Raw genomic sequence first — 26,772 nt, 5'->3', positions numbered from 1 at the left:
CCCTTTCTCTTGCCTTTGGACTCCATCCCTCCCACTACCACTCTGCCACTCCCTTGGTGTCAGCTGAGTTGTGTCTCTGTGATGTTACCCTGTGAATCAAAGAAAACAGATGTGATCAGATTACTGAATGGAAAATCTTGACCTTCTGGTTTGGGTTTTTCCCCCCCCTCATAGTTCCTATTTTTAATATAATGACACTGAGCCCCGAAGATGAATTTATCCAAAATCTCTCTGACTCAACCTGGGGCAGCTGTTAAAACCAGTGCTCATGCCAAGTGTTGGGGGGTCATGGAACCAACCCAAACACACCCCAAGTCTCCCACAGTTCTGCCTTCCAATTCTAGCCCCGGGAACTAAACGACACTTTGGAATAAGACATGCACGTATAATGTATATGGATGTGGATGCATGCACACTGATGCAGATGCACAAACATTGTACACACAGAAGCACAGGCGTATACATTATCACACTGACACACTCGCAGCTTTGCGTGCCTTATCCGTGCGTGCACACAAAATACAGACACACAAGCACGGTCCCAAACCTACTGCACACAGAGGCAAATGAACACAGATGAACAATGCACAGGCAGATGCCCTGGCACACGCATAGATATGGCGATTCACGGACATTCCTTGTGTACAGACGTTAACAGACAGGCATCAGCATACCCGTCGACATACCTGCACGTAGATACACAAACGCATTTGAACAAATTTGCCAGGAGCTGGGAATAGGCCACAGGGGGTGGATCACTTGATGATGCCCTGTTCTGTTCATTCCCTCTGGGGCACCTGGCACTGGCCACTGTCAGAAGAGAGGATGCTGGGCTAGATGGACCTTCGGTCTGACCCAGCATAGCCGTTCTTATGTATTATCGGTATGACAAGGGAATATTATAAACAGACACATTAATTTACCTAAGTTACTCATCAGACCTTAAATTATTCAAGTCTCCAGTCATTTTCAAGATCCAGTTTGAGACTAACTCCTGCCTCTGTTCTCGACCTAATACAGTCTCCTCAAAGCATGTGGTTTACGGGAAATCTTGGACAATGCAGTTAATTTCTCCCACCTCCGAGAGTGAGAGTCAATGAAGTCAGTTTCATTAATTCTTATGGTCCATTCCGTTTTGTGGTACGTGACTCTTTGAGTTGCAGGTCAGCGAAAAAGTTTCCTTCCTTACAAACAGCTGTTTCCAAGAAGCTTTTTAAAGAACAAAGTAATAGAAAGATGGTTTCTATTGTTCTTATTAACCACCTGTGTGTTAAACCAGATTTGATCTGACAAGTGACAATGTTCCTCTACTACGTGAGCAATTCTCTGCCCTAGGACTGTAACAGTGGGTTTCTGTGATATTTGTGCATTTTGTCATAGATCCATGCTCATTGGCAAACATATTTCACACATATCCTAGGCACATTCCAATCCAGACACATGCTCTCACCCCCCACACACACAGACATGATCATTCACATGCACATTGCACACCCATTTACACACACACACATATATATATGCACACGTCTCTCACAGACAGACACATGCAAACTCATAGACATATACCCACGCTCATGACAATGCAGTGTTTTTGGACTGAAACTGACCCGTGCTCACTAAGGGTATGGCTACATGGCAAAAAAATCCAAAACCCAGCAGTGAGTCTCAGAGGCCCGGGTCAACTGTCTCGGGCTCACACTGGGGGCTAACAGCTGTGTAGATGTTCCTGCAGGCTGGAGCCCAAGCTCTGAAACCCAGCAAGGGGTGAGGGGTCTCAGAGTCCAGGCTGCAGCCCGTGTGGGAACATCTACAGGCTGGTTTTTAGCCCCCAAATCAGCTGACCTGAGCGCTGAGGTTCTCTAACCGCACTTGTTTTATATTTGCAGTGTGTAGATGCACCATAAAACCAGGCCTATACTTAAAACATTGGCTGGCAGAGTAACGTTGGCCAGTGGTGTGATGTTTTGATGCCATTTTTATATAGTCACCGCTGTAACAGCATAAAAGGGCTTTCCCCCGTACAGGAGAACCTCAGAGTTAGGAACACCAGAGTTAGGAACTGACCAGTCAACCCCTCAGTTGGAACCGGAAGTAAGCGATCAGGCAGCAGCAGAAATAAACAGTGTAGGTGGGGGGGGATATAGTACAGTCCTGTGTTAAATGTAAACTACTAAAAACATTAAGGGACAGCAGCTTTTTGCTTTCGCACGGTGATGTTTCAAAGCTGCATTAAGTCAATGCTCAGTTGTGAACTTTCGAAGGAACCATCAGAACGTTTTGTTCAGAGCTGCGAACATTTCAGAGTTAGGAACCACCTCCATCCCCCAGGTGTGGGATAGCTTATTTCGTTTGGGGAAGTAGAGTGCAGGCCATACTGATCCCGGCATTTGCTACAAACGCCATCTCCACTGGGAGGCTCTGCACTGTGCCCCCTTTGCCCCAACCCCTGCCCCCCCCCCCCCGGCCCTTCCTGTGCCCAGGTGGGGAAAGTGCCCTGGATGCCCAGAGCGCTTGGTTTCAGAGGAGCAGCCGTGTTAGTCTGTATCCGCAAAAAGAACAGGAGGACTTGTGGCATCTGAGAGACTAACCAATTTATTCCAGCATAAGCTTTCCTGAGCTACAGCTCACTTCATCGCTCCCCCCATCACAGCCCACTCTGGGGGCACAGAGGGTCACTGAAGGCGGGGGGAGGAGGGGACCAGTAGCTGTGCATCACCCCTTGCCCCATGTTCCTCTGCCAGGAGGGGGCAGAGAGAAATCTGCCCCCTCCCCACCCATGCAGCGCTCCCCTGCCAGCCCGGCGTAGTCTCCGACTCTGCACCGGTGCCCCCCTGGGCGGTCGCCCCAGCGGCCCACCCCCTAAGGCCGGCCCCGCCTGGGGCACATTTCACTCCAGGATCCAGCCTGGACTCAGTTGACTTCAGGCCCCCCAACCCCTTTCCGAGGCTTGGAACTTTTGGGGAGCAGCAGGGAGCTCCTGCCCTGCGGGGAAACCCCCCTCCCCAGTGTGTCGGGGGGCGGGGCGGGGGGGAGAGCTGCAAGGTAAAGGCAGCAGCTCGCCCTCCCCTTCCCAGTTCGGCCCCCGCCAGCGGAAACAAAAGCCCAGGCCCGGGCGAGCTCGCTGCCAGCGCTGGCCGGCGGCCAAGGTGATTTCCCACAAACCACATGCTCCGGAGAGGCAATAAAAGGGCCGAGCCCAGGAGAAGGGAGGCAGGAGACGGCCGCCGCTTCCCCGCCGCGCCGTGCCGCGCCCAGTGCCGCTTCCTTCCCCGCTCCCCGGGGCAGCCGCGATGGCTGCGCAGCTCCGCGCCCAGGAGGTGGAAGGCCCGCGGGCGGCGGCCCCGGCGGCCCGGCTCGGCCCCAAGGTAGGGGCGCTGGCAGATCCGGGCGGCGGCGGCACCTCCCTGCCCTGCCTTCGCTCCCGCTGCTTCCCCGGCTGCGCCCCTCGGCCGGCGCCCGCGCTCGGCTGAAAGCCCCGGGGCGCGCCAAGGGCGTTAGGCGCCTCGCTCCCGCCCGCCAAGGGCTGGAGGCGCCTAAGTCCCTTTGGGGCGCCCCCTCACCGTGCGCTGTCGTTAGGGGCGATTGTCGTTATTGGCGGGCCCGGGGTTATCGGGTGTTGGAAGAGGACGGTCCTGGCTGAGCGCAGTCCTGCAGGAGCAAACTCCGAGCGGCTCTCTCTGCCTTCGCCTGCCGCTCCTCCTTTTGCTTGCTCCTTCGCTCGGCTGGGCTGTGCCTTTGGATGGAGACAACAGGTCCTTTCCCCGCAGGCCCTCGCTCTTCTGCTCGCGCTGCGCGCTGGCAGGGCAGGGGCTTAAAGCTAAGTTGGGGCGAACTTTCCTCTGTGCGTTGTTTTGTAAAATGCAATGGGGGCTAAGCCGAGAGAGAGATCTTCATACCGGGGAGAGGGAGCGGGTGCACGCAGAGGCATGCACAAGGCTGGGAAGCCTTGTCACCTGTCTGGGAAGCTTGTCACAGCCTGGGCCTGACAAGGAGCTTGGGAATGGTTTGGCGAGAACTCCTCCCAGAGGACTCTGTTTGACCCCTTTGAGTGGGCTGCTTGCCTGGGATCCCCTCACCCTGTTGGAGTACGGCACTTAAAGGACAAGTCTATCTAGCTAACTAACTGTCCTAGGATAGGTTTGAGGGTAGCAGCCGTGTTCGTCTGTATTCGCAAAAGGAAAAGGAGGACTTGTGGCTCCTTAGAGACTAACACATTTATTTGAGCATAAGCTTTCGTGAGCTCTGTAGCTCACAGAAGCTTATGCTCAAATAAACTGGTTAGTCTCTAAGGTGCCACAAGTCCTCCTTTTCTTTTTGTCCTAGCATACTGATTCATCAAATGACCGACCTAGCGAGATAGATCAGAATACTAAGATCTAGGAGGATTGATGGCCCCTGGAATGGAATGCGTTACCTAGGGAGGTGGTGGAATCTCCTTCCTTAGATATTTTTAAGGTCAGGCTTGACAAAGCCCTGGCTGGGATGATTTAGTTGGGGATTGGCCCTGCTTTGAGCAGGGGGTTGGACTAGAAGATGATCTCCTGAGGTCCCTTCCAACCCTGATATTCTATGATAGGTAGCTAACTAGAACAGTATACTAAATGTCTGTCTGTCCATCTATCTATTCATTCTCTTAAGTCTTCATATTCTGATCAATCTAGCTAGCTAGACCAGTATATTAAGATAAGAATGGATAAGCGGTTAGCTAGCTAGATCAGTGTATTAAGATCTAGTAGGAGAGTTAGCAAGATAGTATATTGATTGATCAATTGATCTATCTAGCTAACTCTCTTCCTAGATCTTAATATATTTAGCTAGCTAGCTACCCAATCCATCCTCCTAGATCTTAGTATATTGATCTAGCTAGTTAGCTAGCTAGATTGATTAATCGGTATACTAAGATCTAGGAGGATAGTTAGCTAGACAAATAGATCTTAGTATTCTGATCTGTCTACCTCGATCTTAGATCAATCCGTATACTATGGTCTATCTCTCTATCTATCCCCATACAGTGCATCTCTCTCTCTCTCATTATTATTATAATACAGTACATAACTATTTAATCTATTTTCTACTTATCTCATTTACCCATCCATTTATATCCCACTGGTTTCAAGAGAGTCACACCAGGGTTGCCCTGTGTTTTCCCTGTAGCCCTTGGAGGTTGGAGTGCCCTGGTTGGGGATCCTCTGCCATATCTCTAACAACTTAATGGAACTAAATCAGGGGGCCCAGATAACCTTCATCCAAGAATATTAAAGGAATTGGCACATGAAATTGCAAGCCCATTAGCAAGAATTTTTAATGAATCTGTAAACTCGGGGGTTGTACCGTATGACTGGAGAATTGCTAACATAGTTCCTATTTTTAAGAAAGGGGGGAAAAAAGTGATCCGGGTAACTACAGGCTTGTTAGTTTGACATCTGTAGTATGCAAGGTCTTGGAAAAAAATTTGAAGGAGAAAGTAGTTAAGGACATTGAGGTCAATGGTAAATGGGACAAAACACAATATGGTTTTACAAAAGGTAGATCGTGCCAAACCAACCTGATCTCCTTCTTTGAGAAAGTAACAGATATTTTTTTAAGCAAAAGAAACATGGTGGATTTAATTTACCTAGATTTCAGTAAGGCGTTTGATACGGTGCCACATGGGGAATTATTAGTTAAATTGGAAAAGATGGGGATCAATAGGAAAATTGAAAGGTGGATAAGGAATTGGTTAAAAGGGAGACTACAGCGGGTCCTACTGAAAGGTGAACTGTCAGGCTGGAGGGAGGTTACCAGTGGAGTTCCTCAAGGATCGGTTTTGGGACCCATCTTATTTAATCTTTTTATTACTGACCTCGGCACAAAAAGTGGGAGTGTGCTAATGAAGTTTGCGGAGGATATAAAGCTGGGAGGTATTGCCAATTCAGAGAAGGACCGGGAAATCATACAGGAGGATCTGGATGACCTTGTAAACTGGAGTAATAGTAATAGGATGAAATTTAATAGTGAGAAGTGTGAGGTCATGCATTTAGGGATTAATAACAAGAATTTTAGTTATAAACTGGGGACGCATCAATTAGAAGTAACAGAGGAGGAGAAGGACCTTGGAGTATTGGTTGACCACAGAATGACTATGAGCCGCCAATGTGACATGGCAATGAAAAAAGCTAATGTAGTCTTGGGATGCATCAGGCGAGGTATTTCCAGTCGAGATAAGGAGGGGTTAGTACCATTATACAAGGCACTGGTGAGACCTCACCTGGAATACTGTGTGCAGTTCTGGTCTCCCATGTTTAAGAAGGATGAATTCAAACTGGAACAGGCACAGAGAAGGGCTACTACGATGATCCGAGGAATGGAAAACCTGCCTTATGAAAGGAGACTCAAGGAGCTTGGCTTGTTTAGCCTAACCAAAAGAAGGCTGAGGGGAGATATGATTGCTCTCTATAAATATATCAGAGAGATAAATACCGGAGAGTAATTATTTAAGCTGTGTACCAATGTGGACACGAGAACAAATGGATATAAACTGGCCATCAGGAAGTTTAGATTTGAAATTAGATGAAGGTTTTTAACCATCAGAGGAGTGAAGTTCTGGAATAGCCTTCCAAGGGAAGCAGTGGGGGCAAAAGATCTATCTGGCTTCAAGATTAAACCCAATATGTTTATGGAGGAGAAGGTATGATGGGATAACATGATTTTGGCAATTAATTGATCTTTAACTATTCATGGTAAATGGGCCCAATGGCCTGTGATGGGATGTTAGATGGGGTTGGATCTGAGTTACTGCAGAGAATTCTTTCCTGGGTACCTAGCTGGTGAATCTTGCCCATATGCTCAGGGTTCAGCTAATCGCCATATTTGGGGTGGGGAAGTAATTTTCCTCCAGGGCAGATTGGAAGAAGCCCTGGTGGTTTTTCACCTTCCTCCAGCGCGTGACCCATGCTACAGAGGATTCTCTGCACCGTGAAGTCTTTAAACCATGATTTGTGGACTTCAATAGCTCAGACATAGGTGAGAGGTTTATCGCAGGAGTGGATGGGTGAGATTCTGTGGCCTGCATTGTGTAGGAGGTCAGACAAGATGATCATAATGGTCCCTTCTGACCTTAATATCTATGAATCTATGTCTGCCAGGATCACGCCTGACAGCACGTGGATCACAGTGCAGGAGGTCCCATGAGTGCCCTGCTCAGAGAAGGCATTGCTGTACCCTTCTGCATCTGTTCCAAACCCCACTGGACTTAATGGAAGGATCCATGGATCCAGCTCCCTGAAAGCATTTGAGTTCCAGGGTGGGAGGTTACAGGGGGAGAGAGAGCTCAGTGGTTTGAGCATTGGCCTGCTAAACCCAGGGTTGTGAGTTCAATCCTTGAGGGAGCCATTTAGGGATCTGGGGCAAAAATTGGGGATTGGTCTTGCTTTGAGCAGGGGGTTGGACTAGATGACCTCCTGAAGTCCCTTCCAACCCTGATATTCTATTCTAATTCTAAGCTAATGCCATAAGAACGGCTCTCTAGCCCAGGATCCTGTGTCCAACTGTGACAAGCATCAGCTGCTTCTGAGAAAGGAGCCAGAAACCCTCCACTCCTGGGTTAACCTTCCCCTGGGAATGTTTCCTCCCAACCCCAGTGAGTTCGAGGGTGGTTGTGCCATGAAGCAGGCAGGTTTGTAGCCCTTCCCAGCCTCTTGGTTATTTCTTTAGCATTTGCTTTTGTGACTCTGGGTGGTTTCATTATCCACATAAATGTCCAGTCCCTTTTGGAATCCTGCTAAGATTCTGGCTTCTCTGATACATTGTGGCAATGAGTTCCACAGACTAACTGCATTGTGTGTAAAAGAGTTCATGGAGCTAACACCTCGCCACTACTTATATGGAGAGACGTGACTCAGTGATGGGGCAATGTGAAAGGAGGTGCAAAGAGACGCTCAGGGCTGGAGTGCTGCGACACGGAGGGGCAGTGAGGGGTCCTGGAAAGGGAGGACACATTTGCAGCTGGCTCTGAGATGGATGGATTTGAGGAGGTCCGTGAATTAAGATTCCTTCTCAGGAGACGAGAAAGGGAAGGGAGAGATTGCAGGGGTGAGTGAGAGCTGGAGGGGCGGTGGGAAAGAGACAGATGGGGGAGCAGAAGAGGGGTTGGAGGAGGGAGGAAGAAGGGGTGCAAGCGTTGGGAGGTGGCGCATGAGAGGGGGTGAGAAGAGAATGTGAAGAGCAACGGAGGGGGTGCAAAAAGCAATGAATGGCTGAGTGATGGGGCGGAGAAGACAGGACGAGACAGCGACTGGTGGTGCGCTGGTGGCAGGAGCTGTGGTTTCCTGCTCTGCACGGAGGGGCTTGTACACACGTGCGTCTGTCAGCAGCCTGGCTCTGAGAGAGCAGCTCATCTGGCCCCAGGACAGCAGGGCTGGGGAATTCCCAGCAGGGGCTGCTCAGCTGACCTGCTCCTCTAAGAATAGCAGACCTGGAGAGGGAGCGGGGGACGGGACGGCCAGCAGGGAGGGGAGAAGCATTCACAGACTGAACGCTTGGGTGCCACTAAAAAGGATTCGTGGCCCGAGCTCCTGGCACAGCAACTCGGGCAGATCAGTGCAGCTTGTACCCTTCCAGTGGAGTGCCACACGATGCCCACCTACCGTGCCATGCCCCCCCAGCACCACATGTCTCTTAACCATCTCTGCATTGCGAAGGGTGCTGACTCCAGAGGGAGAGAAGGATTTGTTGAGGTGGGGGAGGTTTAGATTGGATATTAGGAAAAACTTTTTCACTAAGAGGGTGGTGAAACACTGGAATGCGTTACCTAGGGAGGTGGTAGAATCTCCTTCCTTAGAGGTTTTTAAGGTCAGGCTTGACAAAGCCCTGGCTGGGATGATTTAACTGGGAATTGGTCCTGCTTCGAGCAGGGGGTTGGACTAGATGACCTTCTGGGGTCTCTTCCAACCCTGATATTCTATGATTCTATGATTGTATGGCAGAGAGACAGACAAACCAGGCAGTTCCTCAAGACGTACCAGAGAGAGGGGGAATCCATAGGGCTCTCCATGGGGGCTGGCAGCATTGTGCTACATCCACTGACTGGCACAAAGAGATCCACCGCAAAGGCTGTTTCCAGGGGGTGGCAAGGGGGTAGCCACAGGAAACAGCGCTAGGATGCTGCCCTGGAGCCTGCTAGCCATGGGGGCAGCAGGTAGCCCAGGGACATGGATTCTCTGATGGCAGGGGTTCCTGACAACTTCTCCGTTCCTCAGGTATGCCCGGTCTCCTGCACCCTGCTGACTTTCTTCCTCCTCGCCGCCTGCAGCATCCATGAAACCGAGCAGAAAGGCTACTGTGAGAATATCATCACCAAAAAGCACCTGGATAAGCTGCAGGAGCTGGTGAGTATCCTGCCCAGCCAGCATGGCTGGTGGGATGGGATCTGGAACATTAGGGGGTGAGGCTGGGGCCTGGTGCTAGCCAGGTGTCCATGCTAGGTGAGTGCGTGGTGGGCTCCAGGTCTATGTTCGACAAGACCAACGCCTCTGCCAGGTGAGAATGGTACCTGCTGAGTTTGATGCCTGAGACAGGCACTCATGCCATGGGAGAGTGACTCTAGGGGGCCAGATTAGCTGGGGCGGCAGGTTCGACCAGCCCCTGCCCCAGGTGAGATCAGTCTTTGTGCCCCACATGAATTAGACCGATGATAGGCAATCCAGAAGCAAAGCTCCCATACAGAGCAAAAAATCCAGGGGAGAGACCTATCAAAACAAGAGGGAGGTGAGCAGTGGTGATAGCTGTGGGAAGCAGAGATGTCCTCTGGACAGCCTCTCTGCTCACCGGCCTAGATTGGGCTTTGCTGTAAATGAGCATTGGCTCCAGCATAGAGGATGGGCCGGATCACTGGGATGGGGATGTGAACCCGCAGGCATTGGCAGGGAAGGAGTGAGGATGGAAGAGAAAGGGAAGGCAAATGTGGGAGAGATCGCAGAAGTAAGGAAAGAGAAGGATAGACAGGAGACAGATCGATATCTACCCATCTGTCATATCTGGCGGATAGATAAGATGCTGGAGTGGGGTAGGAATGCCTTTCTACCTGGACAAAACCCTGCCGACACAGTTCGCAGGGTGACGGGTCGTGCACAGGTGCATTCCAGGCTGTGCTGATTGCAGGCTGGTCTTTTAGGTGTGGGGTCTCCTGAAGCCCCAGCCCCACATTCCTTTCTTCTGCATCAGAAGGGAGAGGGAGACTTATAGGGAAGGCACTTCCTAGCCCTTCCTTAGAATGAACTCAGTCTGGATTGTAAACCTCGTGAGCATTTAGGAGGAGGATGGAGCCCTCGAGATCTGCAGCTGCCGAAGGGTTAACCTTGGGAATCTGGCAGTTCCCCGACAGGATTAGTTGCAAGGGGATTGACCCAGGAACCTTCCTGGTCTTCCAGTACTGGGAGGAATTCCCCAGCCTTGTTTCTTGCACAGCTGCTGCACAGCCTAACAAGGCTGAATACTGGTGGATGCTGCCAGGGCATCAGTGGCAGAAGGCAAGTACAAAGAGGGCACACAGGGCCAGTTGGCGTTTGGCAGGCCTGTTTTTTTTTTTTTTTTTCTCCCTGGATCACAAATGATTTGTGGGCGGATCCAGCTGATTCGGGGTCAGAAATCAAAGGAAATTCCTGCGATGTCTCCAGCTCTCCCTCCTGATTCTCACTGGCTGCAGCAGTGGATGTCCTTTAAGTTAAAATTATTTAGACAAATTAGATGTCTTCAATCACCAGAGCCTGATGAAATGCATCCTAGAATACTCAAGGAGCTGACTAAGGAGATATCTGAGCCATTAGCGATTATCTTTGAAAAGTCATGGAAGATGGGAAACATTCCAGAAGACTGGAAAAGGGCAAACGTAGTGCCCATCTATAAAAAGGGAAATAAGGACAACCCAGGGAATTACAGAGCAGTCAGCTTAACTTCTGTAACCGGGAAGATAATGGAGGAAATAATTAAGCAATCAATTTGCAAACATCTAGAAGATAATAAGGTGATAAGTAACAGTCAGCATGGCTTTGTCAAGAACAAATTGTGGCAAACCAATCAGATAGCTTTCTTTGACAGGGTAACAAGTCTTGCGCATAGGGGGAGCGGTAGATGTGGTCTATCTCGACTTTAGTAAAGCTTTTGATACTGCCTTGCATGACCTTCTCATAAACAAACTAGGGAAATACAACCTAGATGGAGCTACTATAAAGTGGGTGCATAACTGGTTGGAAAACCATTCCCAGAGAGCTGTTATCAGTGGTTCACAGTCATGCTGGAAGGGCATAACGAGTGGGGTCCCGCAGGGATTGGTTCTGGGTCCGATTCTGTTCAGTATCTTCATCAATGATTTAGATAATGGCATAGAGAGTACACTGATAAAGTTTGTGGACGATACTAAGCTGGGAGGGGTTGCAAGTGCTTTGGAGGATAGGATTAAAATTCAAAATGATCTGGACAAACTGGAGAAATGGTCTGAAGTAAATAGGATGAAATTCAATAAGAACAAATGCAAAGAACTCCACTTAGGAAGGAACAATCAGTTGCACACATACAAAATGGGCAATGACTGCCTAGGAAGGAGTACTGTGGAAAGGGATATGGGGATCATAGTGGATCACCAGCTAAATATGAGTCAACAGTGTGACACTGTTGCAAAAAAAGCAAACCTCATTCTGGGATGTATTAGTAGGAGTGTTGTAAGCAAGAGAAGTAATTCTTCTGCTCTACTCCTGCGCTGATTAGGCCTCAACTGGAGTATTGTGACGCCCAGAACTGGACACATTTCAGGAAAGATGTGGACAAATTAGAGAGAGTTCAGAGAAGAGAAACAAAAATTATTAAAGGCCTAGAAAACATGGCCTGTGAGGGAAGATCGAAAAAATTGGGTTTGTTTAGTCTGGCAAAGAGAAGACTGAGAGGGTACATGAGAACAGTTTTCAAGTACATAAAAGCTTGTTACAAGGAAGGAGAAAAATTGTTCTTCTTAATCCCTAAGGCTAGGACAAGAAGCAATGGGCTTAAATTGTAGCCAGGGCGGTTTAGGTTGGACATTAGGAAAAACTTCCTACCTGTCAGGGTGGTGAAGCCCTGGAATAAATTGCCGAGGGAGGTGGTGGAATCTCCATCGCTGGAGATGTTTAAGAGCAGGTCGGACAAACACCTGTAAGGGACGGTCTAGATAATACTTAGCCCTGCCATGAGTGCAGGGGACTGGACTAGATGACCTCTCGAGGTCCCTTCTGGCCCTATGAGTCTATAGCCTTATTAATTAGCCAGGGCCCCATTCAGATCTTGCACTGCCATCACTTCATGAACGTCATGGGGTTAGTCCTGAGTCACACCAGGGGGAGTGAGAGGAGAATCAGGCCCCACGGAGTTGGCACGGGGGCGAGTGACCGGGCAACCAGGCCACCGCCCTGTAAATACTGCGCTAATGATCCAGATGTGGCGCTACCCGTTGAAGCACCGTGCCAGGAGCCAGGCTGTGAGTCCAGATGGTGTGCCACCAACCCAGCATTCAGTCACTAATCCAGTTGCTGCTGCTGTCCCAGCTCTGACCGAGTCCAAAGTCGAATGTTCCCTAAGTTGGATGGCTGCCACCATCCTCATTACTTCGGGCACAAAGGTCAGAGTCAGGCGCGTGAAACCAACTCGAAGATAGCAGGGCTGATCAAAGGATTTCCCTCCTGTGTTCTCCGGACTTCTGCAGCGATCACAGCCGCGCACCCCATCCCTGGCCCGCCTCAGCCAGCTCTACTTTGTATCTAATAAGCGTTTGCTAGCAACCGCCTCACCGCAGGCCCAGTGGATAATGAAACAATTGTTCCCAATAATACATGCTCTCCTGGCAGCCCTGTTTTTTCCCAGCCTGGAACGCAGACTCAGAGTACTCCCCGGAGGAGAGCTTTTCGTCCTGAAATTGGAAACCTCTGTCACTCAGGGCCTTGGTCAGATGTGGGCGCTGTTGCACTCGGCTCCCCTGCAAAGTTATTCTGCAAAGTGCTGAGTCAGCATGTGAAGAGCCAGGGGGCAGCGGGGTTGATTTTTATGGCCTTTTGCTTTCCTCTGACAAGGCAGATCCTGGCCCCCGATGAAGAAGGGCGACTGCCTCTTGTTTGTTTGGACGAGGATTGGGAATGCTCATAGCCTCATCAGGGCTACGCCTCTTCACAGAACTGCTTGTTCCTTCATTATATCTGTTTACCCTCTGGACCTCCAGTGAACTGCATGGAATAACATCTCACAGTTATATTGTGCCTTCCAGCAACAAGGATCCAAAGCATGTTACCAAAAAAAAACCCTGCATCCACTCCTAAAATGCAGCTGTGTATGGGGTGATGAGCTGCAGCTGAGTGACACAGGGGAGAAAATTCTGGCCAGGACATTAGGGCAAATTCCTCTGTGACGAGAGATACTCTGTAATCATGAGCATGTCTGCAGAGCAGGGGCGGGGATCTGGTTTTAAAAAATGATTGAGTGGAAGAGTGTATTTAGTATGTGTTCAAATGATTGATAGATGCTGAGCTGGATCTCTAGTCCCAGGAAGTGAACCTATAATGCTCGGGAGCCCTGTACATAGTGCATGGAGTCCCGTCCTGTGGTGCTAACAGCCCCCTGGCTTCAGCCCTTGTATGGTTCCCTGCACTGATCCTATCCAGAGCAGCTGGGTTCATCCCACTCTGCAGATTCTCCTCTCTGCAGGCCCTAGGGGCTGGTGCAATTATCAGGTGCCTGCTTAAAGGGGAGCGGCAGCCTGGCTGGATTCCTGTTAAGGGGCTGCAGTGTGACTTTATGCTTCTCTTTCGCAGATTGACTCCCAGATGCTGATGTCCTGCCACGTCTCCTTTGAGTTCATTGATGAGCTGCAATTGGTGAGTGGACTTTGTCTGATCAGCTGCTAGCCTGAGCCTAGCAATTCCTCGGGATGGCAGCTTGTGCATTAGTCCCAGGGATGGGAGGAGCTGTAAATCCAGAGGGGAGTCTCAGCAGCCTGGAGAGAAAGGAGGGGCCTGTAGCCTAAGCCTTCAGAGAGCTGGGCTTGATTTCCATCTTGGTCACAGACTCCCTATGTGATTTTTGGAAACTCATTTAATCGCTCCATGCCTCTGTTTCCCTTTTGCAAAATGGCGGTGGTAATTCTTCCTTAAAGAAGGAAGCTCTTTGGCCCACTTGCTGAAGTGTAACTGACTTCCCTCACACATCACCTCTGAACTGGGGCCTTGGGAGGAAAGCCAGTATAACTTACACACAAAGGGTCAGTTCTGTATTGCAGCCAATAACCTGTCCATGTTTGCGTCCCAGGGTGACCCCATCTGCTTTGTCAAAGCGGCTTTCCCTCGGCTGGAGGACATCCTTGACAAAATGAAATTCAAGAAGAACTCCGATAATTTTAACAAGACAAAAGATGTGCAAAACATGTACAAGAAAATTGACGAGAATGAAGTTCCGTGCATTGACGACCAGGATGATCATGAGCGCGAGGTACATTCTGAGAACCAGCTGCGGATCCGCAGGTTAATGGGCACAGGGACGAGAGGAGGGCTCGCAGCCCTCAGTGGAATGGAGCAGTTTGGTTCAGGCTGGTTCCTGCTGCTCTAGGAAGCTGGGTGGATGTCCATATTGGGAAAAGACTAACTCCCAGAGCACTGAGGGTGACCACGTGGACTCTGGAGGGTGGCCCCTGTGGATGATGTAGTTGGGGTTGGTCGTGCTTTGAGCAGGGGGTTGGACTAGGTCTTCTCTGATGATCTTCTCTGATTCTGTGAAGGCGTTCCAGGCTGTGTCTGAATATGTGACCGGTGGTTGCTGATGGCTGGGAATGATCATTAACCTCACACTGGGCTAATTAAAGCTGGAGCTGGGGTCAGAGGGTCCCCGGCCTGGCAGATGAAAGAGCAGAGCAGGAAGTGCAAAGCTGGGAATATTCCCAGCCTCCCTGGCTGTCTGCTGGAGCCTCCCCTGTGAAAACAGCAGCCTCAGGGGCTCTCGAGAGACTCCCAGAGCCACACTGGTGGGGGTGGGGGGTGGGATCCTGAGCGGGATGGAGCGGGATTCTCCGCATGCACGCAACCACAAGGACTTACAGGACTTTGCTATGCAGCCTCAGATGTATCAGACTCTGCTCCCAGCAGAAGGCCGTGACTTTGGCTGTAGACTGCTCTAGGCCAGAGTCACCCAAAGGGCCCAAGCACCAACTGGGTCACCATCCGAGCTCAGTCTTTTCCCTAATCTTTTTCTACCTGCGTTTGCTCCTGCCAAGAGCCCCTGGAATCCCAGCCTGGGTGTAAATGGGCCTGAGCCAGCTCTCGCTGGTAGAAGTGACCAATCTCCCACTGATTTCAACGGGAGTAGGATCACACTGAATGGGCCCGATTCTGATCTCATTGGGGGGGACATGGGAAGACTCCTCCCATTGATTTTAATGAGAAGGGGATCAGGCTCAGTGGTCCTGATCTTTCCCTCAGACCGTGTTTACACCGAGCAGTTTCACTGATTGCCATAGAGCTGCGAGGGGAGAGTCAGACCGTGTGTGGTGCCTGGTGCTTCTAGCGATTTGGCAATTGTAGGACGAGGGGGAGTTTGACCCAGTTTCTGCTCTCTGGGTTGTCTCCCAGCTGCTGATCCCTGCTCTCTGCTTAGCTCTCCCAGGCCTGCTCCAAGGAGTTCTCCATGCCTCCCGAGAAGATGCTACAGCTGGTGAAGAATTTCTTTCACCGAGTTATGGTCCTCTTATCCAAAGATGTGGATTTCAAACACGATTGCAGCAAAACCTACCAGAAGTGTTCTGATGCCCCGAAAAAGGAGCTGCCGTCTCCAGGTAAGAAACTAGGACAGCTGATCTCCCCACGCCACCTCCTCTTGAGCTGCATCCTCTAGCACCAGCCAGGGCAGTGGATTCACATGCCTGATCGTTGCGAAGATTTATACCATTATGAGACTGCAGCTTTTACACAGGAGCATGCTTGTGTGCGTGCGAGCGTTTGTCCCTGTGTCACGGAGTCCCTGGGCGATGCTCTGGAACTGCTCCCCATGAAGCCAGTCAGGACTCTGGGGCAGTCGCCTTTCTGTGAGCAGCCTGTCTTCGGGACACACAGCTCACACAGCTTCCACCTTCCTGGGTCTGACCTCGGAGCATTCAGCATCCTCTGCCCCTCCGTGCGCTTCCCCCAGCGAGTCCGCTCAGGCGGGGCTCCTGGGGAAGCCAGAGGATCCGGCACCCCAACTTTGCAGTCAGACGTGACTCTCAGCCAGCCAGTAAAACAGAAGGTTTATTAGACGACAGGAACATGGTCTAAAACAGAGCTTGCAGGTGCAGAGAACAGGACCCCTCAGCTGGGTCCATTTTGGGGGCAGTGAGCCAGACAACCCCGTCTGCACTTCACTCCCAGCCAGCCCCAAACTGAAACTCCCTCCAGCCCCTCCTCCTCTGGGCTTTGTTCCTTTCCTGGGCCAGGTGGTCACCTGATTCCTTTGTTCTCCAACCCTTCAGCTTTCACCTTGCAGGGGGGGAAGGGCCCAGGCCATCAGTTGCCAGGAAACAGGGTGTTGGCCATTCTCTGTGTCCAGACCCCTGCTCACACCTGCCCTCTCGGGCCCTGCAACGATCATACACCCTTACCCCACCACCTAGATACTTAAGAACTGCCTAGGGGAAACTGAGGCACCCCCACAATATTCGGAGGAAACGTTAAGAACAGGCCCACTTCGTCCCACCCTGTGAATGGGTGTGCATATTGTTTGCGGCATCACAAGGGTGTGTATACATATTGTATGCTCACATGCGTCCGCACTGGATTGCACCCATGTGCCTGTCTTTATGACTGTGCTTCCCTGTGTGTGTGTTCTGCATTTCTCTGTGCATGCATGTATTTGTGTGTGCGCGTGTGTCCATTCGTGTGACTGCTGATGAGGGAGAAAGCTCCAAAGTTTCGGGTCAGAGCATAGGTGCTGGAGCTAGGGGTGCTGTCGTACCCCCTGGCTTGAAGTGGTTTCCATCCTATCCAGGGTTTACAGTTTGGTTCAGTGGTTCTCAGCACCCCCCACTGTGCAAATTGTTCCCGCGCCCCTGGGTCAGAGACAGGCCCCCAAATTGGGAAGTTGTTTTGGAAGTGGTTTTCTCACTCTTCGCTCTGAGAAGCGGGCTGGATGGCTCTCTAGGGCTGTGAGTTTGGCTGTCGTACTGCAAATACAACAACCTCGTTTGCGGTATTTCTGCCGAAACCAGGAAGTTCGCAGGCAGGAGCAGAAATTAGCAACGTGAGAAAAGCTCCAAGAAAACCTCAAACCTGACTCAGCCAGGGCTGCAGGTTTGGGGCCTAGTCGTTTTTATCTGCAATGGCTCGTCTGGGAGTAAGGACGGACTTGTGGCTCGGGCCCAGCTCTGGGAGGCAGGACTCCTGGCTGCTCTCTGCCACCGACACACGGGCCAAGTCACGTTCCCTCCTTGTGCCTTGGTTTCCCCATCTGTACAGTGGAGAAAATTTTCCTGGCCTCCGGCTACCTGGCTCTGATCAGGGGGGCGGCACTTGGTCAAGGCAGAGTGGAAGATGCAATGCTCTTATCTGTCCCTGCGGCCTGCCTGTGTCCGGGTCCATGTTACATGTGATATGTTTGCATGCACGCCAAGAAGAAGCTCCCATCCGTCCTCCCCACCAGTAGGATCTGTCCTGGGTCTTGTGACTGAGACGAGGGGACTCGGTGAAACTAACACTCCCCTCCCACTGATCCTGTTGCTTGGGCTGCTGCTGCTGGTGATGACACGAGCCTCAGACCCTCCACTGCCTCTGGACAAGGGCCTGCCGCAATGTGGACGCTGCCTTGCTTGGGCACACTAACAATCACAGCCCCGATCTCCCGCCGGCCCTGCCCCACCACCTCTCCCTCTGTCCCCTGGCCTGCTGGCTGTGCGCCTTCTTGACCCCTTCTTTCTCGCTAATCGCTTCCACTCCCCAGGGCACGGGCTGCTCTCTGTGCGCTGCTCGCGGGTCTGCATCTCGCAGCCTCTCTGGGCAGCTCAGTTCGCCTCACCGCTCCCTCTTTTTGCTCTGCCCGCCGCTGTCCCCCCCGCCCCCTCATTCCGGACTCTCTCTTCCCTGCCTCCTGTTTCACTTCGGCCTCGTTTCAGTGGCTCTGACACCAGCCCACCCAAGCTAAAGCTGGGTCCTGGGGCGGGGAAAGGGATTGAGCTGACCCTAAAGGCTGTTCCCTGCTCTTCCTGGAGGCTGGTTACCCTATGGCCTTTCTCTCTCTCTCTCTCTCTCTCTGGTTCTTTCAGGTGTGGTGACTGACCGTGACTGCAACTGTCCATCCCCAAACTCCCCTCGTGAGGGACCCCAAGCCTCTCCCCACCCAGCCTTGGCCACCAAGCCCTTCCCTTCCACTGTACCCGGCCTGGGCAGCAAGGAGGCGGCTGCCAGCACCCGCCTGGCCCACAGCCAGCCTGGTGCCATGCAGAGCCCAGTCAAGTCAGACAGCAGCGCCAAGCCCAGGGTATCCAGGAGCACGCACCAAGCCCTGGTTGCTCTGGAGATCCAGGGGGTCTGGGCTGGCATCTCTGCCAGTGTGTCCTCACCACCAGCAGACCTGGAGCTAGCATCAGCATCACAGGGACCTGGCAGCGCGTCTGTCCGCACAGAACCACTCCTGGACCTAACCGAACCTCCCAGCCGGGAGCCCCCTAGCACCGACGATGTCTTCACCTCCCCTTCCAGCCTCCCGGCCTCTGGTGGAGAGACGCTACAGAGGGAAGAGATCCATCGCACCAGGACAGAGGCTGAGCAAGTCCAGGCATGGCCGACTGGGCTCAGATTGTTCCTCCGCAAGCCTGGTTCACCGGACTCCTCCCCCAGCGCCAAGCCGACCCAGCCATGGGCAGGAGAAGACATCACCCAAGCCAGCTGGGCATTCTCAGCAGCAGAGCCGAGCACCCACCTGATAGATCCCAGCAGTGCCGATGCCGGGTCCAGCCCAGCCCTGACATCCGAAGCAGCGGAGGCCTCGGGAGCAGACCCCGGTGGCCGATTAGTGACCCCCCTGCACAGTGAGCTGTGGCCGATCCCCTCTCTGGGCTCCGAGGAGCCCCTCTCTGTAGTGCAGCACCGGTTCTCCAGGATGTCTGCTACCACTGACCGCCCTACTGCCCCAGAGACGCCCCCTGGGGGGAGTCCTCTGCACCCAGCAGGGCAAGGCAAAGCCCCAGACGTGCAGCGCACCACGGAGCTCCGAGGAGAGAGAACAGGGGGGCTGCCCAGGTTCAGAGAGCTCGACGACAGCCTGGCGGGGCCCATCCCTGACCTTAACATCCTTCCTCCGAACACAGACCAGCGCAGGAAGGAGGCGCAGCCCAAGGAGACCCAGCGGGAGGTCATGTCCTATGTGCTGGTAGCAGTCCTGGCGACCGTGGCGATTCTGCTGGCTGTCGGAGGCCTGCTTTTCTACAAGCATCGATCCAGGGTAAGCGCCTCACCAAGCCACCCCCACCGGGACACGTTGGCTGGTCCCAGCTGCTCCCAGGGCGGGCAGAGGGGTGTCTTGTGGGCAGTGCCGGCTAGTGGGTTAAAGACCCATCCTCTCTCAGCCCCTTCCTGTCAACCAAGTAGGTGTGCGCACCTGGGGAAAACCCCACCCCACCCAAGCTCTGAGACAGTGTCTCGAGTGGTTAGAGCTGGAGGCTGGGAGTCAGGAGGCCTGGGTTCTGTTCCCAGCTCTGTGAGGTGGCTTTGGACAAGTCACTCCCCCGCCCGCCCCAAATCGCTCTCTGCCTTAGTTTCCCTCGCTGTAAAATACCTTGCAGGGCACACTCATCAGGGACTGAAAAGCACTGAGGGGCTCAGGTGGAAGGGTAGAGTGTGGGGAGAGCAGTTCTCGTAACTAGGAACGTCCCATCCCCCTGCCCCATGGGAGTGTGTTTGGGGCTATGACTGCAGTGGGGGGTGGGGCCCGGGGGGGATGTCTGGGGTGGGAAAGACTCCAGTCCCAGCTATTCACCCTGGCTGCCACCTCCCACAGGAGAGCCTGTCTGTTCACCCCTCCCCCCCCCCAAGGCACTGCTCACTGCAGGGAGAAGGGGATAGAAAGGGCTCAGGAGCTCCCCCCCTCATGGACAGCACAGACCCCTACCTAGGCTCCCAAGCAGTCCAAGACTGATCCTTCTACTTCCCTCACACAGACCCAGGAGGGACGGCTGCAGCGGAGAGGGAATGACCTAGAAGAGCAGGAGGGAAGGTGAGAGGCTGTGACCTAGGGCTGCAAAACTGGGGCTTCTCCTCTTCTGGGTCTCAGTGGGCTTTGTGGCCTCTTCTCTGGCATGCAGTGTCCTATCCCTCTGGCCTCCCAACTTGGAGCGCTTGGCCCAAGAGCCTGCTGCAGACCCAGCCCCTGCATGGCCAATGAGTGGCTGCCTGGCAGCAAGGGGCACTAGGCATCCCCCCCTGTGGGGCACGGGTGGGCATCACCAGCTGAACCTTCTTCCCGCATTCAGCCCCTGGCGTTGGTTTGAACCCCTGGATATTGCTTCTCTTTGCAGTCCGCTGAATGGAGCGGAGGAGCCTCTGGAGCTGCAGGCGCAGGGCGAGCTATGAGGTAAGGTGCTCCACTTTATCCGGACGACAGCCCCCCTTTAAATCAGGCCCCACTCCTGCAGCCTGGCACAGCGGGGGGTTCGGAATGGCTCACGCAGACCCTGGGGTTAATATTCAGCCAGGCACCGAGCACAAGGCTGCCAGCTTATTGCTTGGCAGCTTAAGCACCTGGAAATTGATTCCAGGTTTCCTAGCTGTTGTACAAGGCCCTTAGCAACGGGGAATTTAATTGTCACCGTCTGGTTCCTGTCTGGGACCCACATTCAGTACGGGCAGAACTGGGCGTAAGGCCATTAACCTGGATCGGGGCTGGCAGGGGTAGATCAGGCTTCTGCCAGCCAGGGATCTGTTCAGCTGGAAAGGGCAGTTCTGCTCTGAAAAGTGGCTCTGAAATTGTCCTCTACCTACTCCGCAAATGCGCTTCTGGGGGCATCTGAGTCAGTGCTGAGTTCCAGCTCGGGTCGCTCCTGGGAGCCCTGACAGGGCCAGCCCGGCTAGGGGAGAAGGGTCTGGAGTCTGTCCCTTGCTGTGCATTGGCAGAATTGGTTATTAAGTGCCAATGCCATTCCATGACCCCGCTGCAAACCCGCTGCTGGAAATGGGGCTGCACAAGGGTGACCTAATTTGGCCTGTAGAACCTTTCTGACAAGTGATGTGCAAGGAGAGAAGAGCCCAGCGGGACTCTTGGATCCCAGGGGAGGGGAATCACCTCTTTCCTTGTCAACTGGGCAGGTTTGTTTGGGCGTGACTGACTCTAAACACAGGGCCACGTGATGCCGGTTTTGCAGAGCCAACTGCCCTTGACATCCCCCGCCCCCTTAGACAAACCCAGCAGCCTGTAACCCTCTGATAGATGCTGACCCCCTGAGCACCTTGTTCTGCAGGCTGGTTTCTTCCTACCCAGCTGTATACTTTTAGCTATTTTAGTTTCAGTTTAGTGCAACCCAGCATGAAGTGTCTGTGAGCCAGGTAAACAACCCCACCTGCCAAAAGGCTCCACTCCTGCAACTGGAAGAAGCTGGGAGCCTCTGGCATAAACAGTGAATGTCGGTGAGCCCAACCGCTCCCTCCTGGGTAAACATTTAAGCTTGGCTGGGCATGCTCCTGCTTCCTGCATTCAGCAGAATCTCAGCCCCGCATCAGCCACGCGTGCCCCATCCCTTGGAAGTCTCCCTGCAGCAGCCGATGTCACCGCCCTGATTTCGCTCTCCTTTCCAGCTGGGCCTTTCCTGTGCCAGGAAGAGCAACGGCTTGAGGCTTGGATTCCGAACCCTCCCTTTTGTGTGGGATCTCAGCCCCATCTGGAGGAGAATCTGCAGCAGCTGGACCCCTCCTCCGTCGTCCCCAGTGCCAACGATTGTCACTTGCTCTCGCTCTCTGCTCCTCTCTGCAAGGTCGGGAGAGACTGAAAGATCTGGAAATGGATGCTGTTTATTTTTGGCACTGGCGCCTGGGTTCCACGCTGCCCCATGCCCCGGCCAATCCCACCCCTTGCTCTCTAGCTACTGGCAAGCCAGAGCAGCCTGCAGGACCGCCCCAGCAGACCTGGCACCGGGATGGACAAAGTTTGGCTCTGATGAAGGGAGATAAACAGTCCTGCGACTTGCGTTGTCTGATCCTCTCCAGCCTGGAAAGGGTTAGGTGGACTCCACAGAGAGTTAGGATAGCGTGACGCTGGCTCCTTCAGGGGCTGGCTGTGCCTGCCGTGGAGGGCTCAGCGAGAAGGGGCATGCCTGGGCAGGAATGAGAGGACTCTGCTGAGCCTGCCAGGTTGTCATTGCTCCCTGCATGCTCTGGGTCGGAGTTGGATGCAGGAGGACAGGAGGGGTGGGGACTGCGGTCTGGGGTCTCTTTCTTCCCGCTTCTTAGACCAGCTCCATCTCGTGACATGGCAGAGGGAATCCTCTGCTTTTCGGAGAGGCTGCCACCTGGCCGCGAGCGGAGTCTGCCTCTCTCTCTCCCCTGTCTGCCCCAGCACGGTGGCCTTTGGAATGATCATCAGATGGCCCCTTTCAGGAGTCGTTTTTAACAACCTGCACGAGCCAGCATCGGTCCCCTCCATGCCTCGAGGCTGCTGTGTCTGGCTGTCTGGCCCCGGAGCCCTGATAGCGTACTATGCAATGCTTGCCCTCTCTCCTCTCCCCATGCCCTTCGCCAGAAGCCTGTTGGCTCAGCATATTGGACTCTGGGATCGGTCTCTGACCTTTGGGGTTCCCACCCCTGCAAAGTGTGGCCCTGTCCCCTCTCCCATCCCCCTGCACTCCAGTGAGAGGTAGAGGCCCTGCAAAGAGAGGAAGGGGCACCCTCATTTTAGGGGAGCCTGCTCCTTCCCATACCCAGGACATGCTGCAGAGTGGGTAATAGGGGTACAAATTGGGGTCCTGGATCCCAGCCCCCAAAGGGAAAGAAAACCTCTACACTGTGAATTTTAACTCTCTCCTGCTTCCCCCTGAGCAACAGGGGCTGGCTGGTGTTAGGGTTCGTGCCTACCGCTCCTTTCCCGTACACTCAGCGGGCCGTCCATCCTTCTTGTGCCTTCTACCCTTTCATTCCGTCCTCCTCCCCCCCATCCCCTGTCCAGGCATCCTGCTTGTCGTGATGTAGCTGATGACCCTGAGCCGGCCTCAGGTTGGGAGAACTGCCTTTATGCATTAATATATTGGAGAAATCTCCTTCTCCTGTAAAGTATTTTATTGGAGGGAGCGGGCGTGCCCGGCGGTGGGAACTGCAGGCGGTAGGTCACGGCCGGTGGGTGGCTTTCTAACGCAAGCTGGCCTTGTGTTCCGGACTGGATGTTTATGACTGTGCTTTAAGAGACTGAATATGTCTCGTTCTGTCAAGGACTTTTTATCCAGTAACATGGGTGCAACAGACCAACGGGCCTTTGATCCTGTGTGTATATCTCAGTAGGGTCATGTGGGGTGGAACTCCTTTACCGAATTACGTTGCATGGAGATCATTAATGCCCCCTGGAAGTGACAGCCCTGTGCTAGCTGGCGCGGTCCGTCTACGTAGCTCCGGTCAGGAAGTGGGACATGGGCAGACTTCAAGCTGATCACAGCTCGGCTCATCCCTGTCTTTAGTCACCTCCTGGCTCAGCTGTTAAAACGCTGGGGAGCTTTGCCAGCCTTCTGTGCTGTCCCCATGGTACCGCTGAGGCTCAGAGGTTCAGGCCCATTCTGAGCTTAGGACAGATCACACAGCGAGTCAGCGTCAGGGCCCGGAGCGGGTCCCACAACTCCCAACTGCTCAACCGGGGTCCAAGGGGCCACCGGAGCTCCCATTGCGCTGTTGACATGCCCCCTTCCTAAATCTTGGCAGCCCAGTCTGCAGGGGGCTCCAGACAGCCTCGGTCACCTCCACTCCCCGGGAGGAGGGCTATGCCAGCCCCCTCTGCCATCACCTGCACTGGTGGCCCATCCCGTTCAGAAATGAACCCCGTTGGACCACTCAGGCCTCACAGTTGCCTCCAGCCTCTCTCTGATCTTGGCTCCCCCCTCCAGGACCCTCCACCACTGGGGAGAAGGCGTTACTCTTCCAACTGAGCTGTGCCCTCCCCTCTCTCCATCAGACCTCCTCCCCCACAACCTCGCCATTGTCTTGCGCCTGCTATGGGCCTGCTCTGCATCATATGGCAGAAGAGCCCACATTGGGCCGGATCCCCCGCTGGAGTAATTCGGCAGAGTTCCCATTGCCTTCAGCAGTTTACACCAGCTGAGGATCTGGCCCATGACATCAAACTTTGCTGATACTCAGCATCTGATCTGATTCTAGGGCCAGATGCTCAGCAGGTGTAAATCAGTCTAACTATGGGACTCTGCTGTTTGGCCCCCAACTTGAAGACGGGGATGTCTCTGCTTTCAGCGATAAATGGTTTATTTTTTTAAATGGCAGGAGAAAACCTATTTAAACCCTGTATTTTTAAATTATTAATATGTTTCTTAAAGTATATTTATTCAGTCCAAAGGCACATTCCACTTCCAGTACGGCGTGCGATTGTGGTGAGATATACACACAGCTCAGGTGTCAAGGGCACAGAGAGTCTGATTCGGATCTCATGTACCCCTGTGTAAACCAGGAGTAATTCCACTGAGTTCAGTGGAGTCAGATGTAAATAGGATCAGAATCATGCCTGTAAAGTCCATCTGCTCGTCAGCCTGCCAGACCTTGGGTTGGCGTCAGCCAGCGTATCTCTATGGCAAGCTGTGGATCTCTGGCAATTTACTCTAGGGCTAACAATCCACGGTCTGACTCTGTCTACTAGAGCTATGCACCTGCCATGTCATGTTATTCCACATATATTAGCCGATGGGAGAGTCGCTCCCAACAAAGGGGGTTATTGTTTTGGTCCCAACTGTGTTGTTTGTGTGTCTGTTTTTTTTTATACTTCGAAATTGTGAATTATTTTATACAAAGTCATTTAATAAATAATGTCTATTTAAAAAAACAAATAGAAACCAGCTTGTGTATTTAACAATAATAATAATAAACACGGATGTGTGGCACTTTGTAACACTTGGGTAGTGGACTTGTGCTTGCTGGTCATTGTGAAGCACTCACCCTGCTCTCAGCCTTGGATTTAGTTGGGGATTGGTCCTGCTTTGAGCAGGGGGTTGGACTAGATGGCCTCCTGAGGTCCCTTCCAACCCTGATCTTCTATGAAGGGAGGCTGTATGTCTGGCTCAGGAGTGAAGCATTCAGCTCATGTTGTTACCAGGTCAGCCGAGCAACTTAGGTTTGTGTCTATGGCCAGCTCATTGGGGCAGGGAGCTGGGGCTGGAGGGGTTGATGGAGAAAACCATCCTTTAAGCGGTCTTCAGCAATGGGGGAGGCTTTGGATCCCCATGATGACTAGATTTAGGAAAGACCTACCTCCAGCTCCCAAAGGGACGCTCTGTGTTTCTGCACCACTCAGTGCAGTGCGGTAACTCCATGCCTGAGGCTCCTGTGTGAGTAACACAATCTGAATAATTGTAATAACAATGGAAATCTTCAAGACTGAAGAATATTCAGGAGTCAGGATTTAAGACAACCTCGTAACTATTTGAGAGTGGGGGAGACAATGTCAGGGCAGATTACCCCATATCTGCTGCAGGAGGGTTCTGACACCTTCCCCTGAAGCAGCCGATGCTACCCACATTCATGGAGACAGAATACTGGGCTAGCTGCATCTTGGGTCTGATCCACTCTGGCAATTCCTGTGTTCTTATAGGAGCTTAGATACCCCTATGATGGGTGCCTTCAAAGAATCCTACACAGACAGACAAATCACTATATTAAGATCTAGGAGGATATCTAGATGGATAGGTACATAGATAGATCATACTAGGAGCTGACAGATAGGTAGATGTGGTGTCTGGAGAGAGAGAGGGAGACCGTATACAATAATGATGGTACAGCTGGGCCTCCGATACCATAGTTCTGGGAGGATCCGCAACCTTTCTCCAGCCAGCACCTGCAGTGCCTCATCGGCCTTCAGAGGATGGACGTACATTACGAATTTGTTCAACCGGAGTGAGCTCCAGAAAGCAGTCTTCCTAGCGACGCAGCCCCGAGAGGAGAGGAAGGATAAATTCAGTGTACATGAGCTACTGGCTGGAGCAGAGTGAGAACCAGTCAGATCCTGGGGCTGATAGCGCTTCCCTCTGGTAGTTTTATGGGGCTTCAAAGGTTGTGTCTTTGATTAAGTGCTTTGATGGACCGTTAAGAGTGAGAGCAGAGGTTCGCCCCTGACTTTGCTCTCTTCCTGTTTACATGCCTCAGGAGCTCGACAAACTGAACATAGGAGCCCGGGATTAGCCTTCCCAAACTGGGCCACTTGCCTATCAAATCTGATATCCTAGCTCGGACCACAGCCTGTACTTGATGCTTCACTGGAAGGTAAACTTCGCCAGCCCCCGTCCTGCATTTAGTGCCCAATCCTGCTCCCACTGAACTCAAAGGGAGCTGGATCGTCCTTTTAGAGCAACTGGGCCATGATGATCACCAGGAGGGGATGGGGAGAAAACTTGCCTCAACCTGTATAGGTGACCAGCTTGTGCCCTGGAGCATGAGGTTCCATTTCCCTTTGTTATCGTAGCATGGAGCCTTAGGAGCTGTGCTCTGAAGGGACATGAAGAAAAGGCCACTCACCCGTAAGTGACTCAATGATTTCCTGTGACAAGGAGGTCAGTTTCACTATGCCTCGCATGAA

The 26,772-nt window shown here is 52.7% G+C and overlaps 1 protein-coding gene across 1 annotated transcript; it reads left to right on the top strand.

The window, feature by feature from the left end:
- The first annotated feature begins 3,066 nt into the window (after nucleotides 1–3,066).
- On the top strand, nucleotides 3,067–25,034 carry CSF1 (colony stimulating factor 1). Its single transcript, XM_084611092.1, has 9 exons — nucleotides 3,067–3,368; nucleotides 9,240–9,368; nucleotides 13,809–13,871; nucleotides 14,302–14,481; nucleotides 15,640–15,817; nucleotides 18,275–19,452; nucleotides 20,168–20,223; nucleotides 20,525–20,580; nucleotides 21,798–25,034. Exons 1-8 carry the CDS (start codon nucleotides 3,294–3,296, stop codon nucleotides 20,577–20,579), a joined length of 1,914 nt encoding a protein of 637 aa, XP_084467218.1. The 5' UTR covers nucleotides 3,067–3,293; the 3' UTR covers nucleotide 20,580; nucleotides 21,798–25,034.
- The last annotated feature ends 1,738 nt before the right edge of the window (nucleotides 25,035–26,772 follow it).

Source organism: Lepidochelys olivacea, assembly GCF_965140295.1.
Source record: "Lepidochelys olivacea isolate rLepOli2 genome assembly, chromosome: 21".
In the NCBI taxonomy this organism is placed as follows: domain Eukaryota; kingdom Metazoa; phylum Chordata; order Testudines; family Cheloniidae; genus Lepidochelys; species Lepidochelys olivacea.
Note: the sequence above shows the minus strand (reverse complement) of the source record. Positions and strands in the feature narration are given on the sequence as shown.

What these genes read in the sequence shown, in the direction of transcription:
- CSF1 (XM_084611092.1), top strand. Translation starts at nt 3,294, where the DNA reads ATGGCTGCGCAGCTCCGCGCCCAGGAGGTGGAAGGCCCGCGGGCGGCG. An exon ending in CGGCCCGGCTCGGCCCCAAG is followed by an intron (nt 3,369 to 9,239) that starts GTAGGGGCGCTG and finishes TCCGTTCCTCAG; the next exon opens with GTATGCCCGGTCTCCTGCAC. An exon ending in AAAGGAGCTGCCGTCTCCAG is followed by an intron (nt 15,818 to 18,274) that starts GTAAGAAACTAG and finishes TGGTTCTTTCAG; the next exon opens with GTGTGGTGACTGACCGTGAC.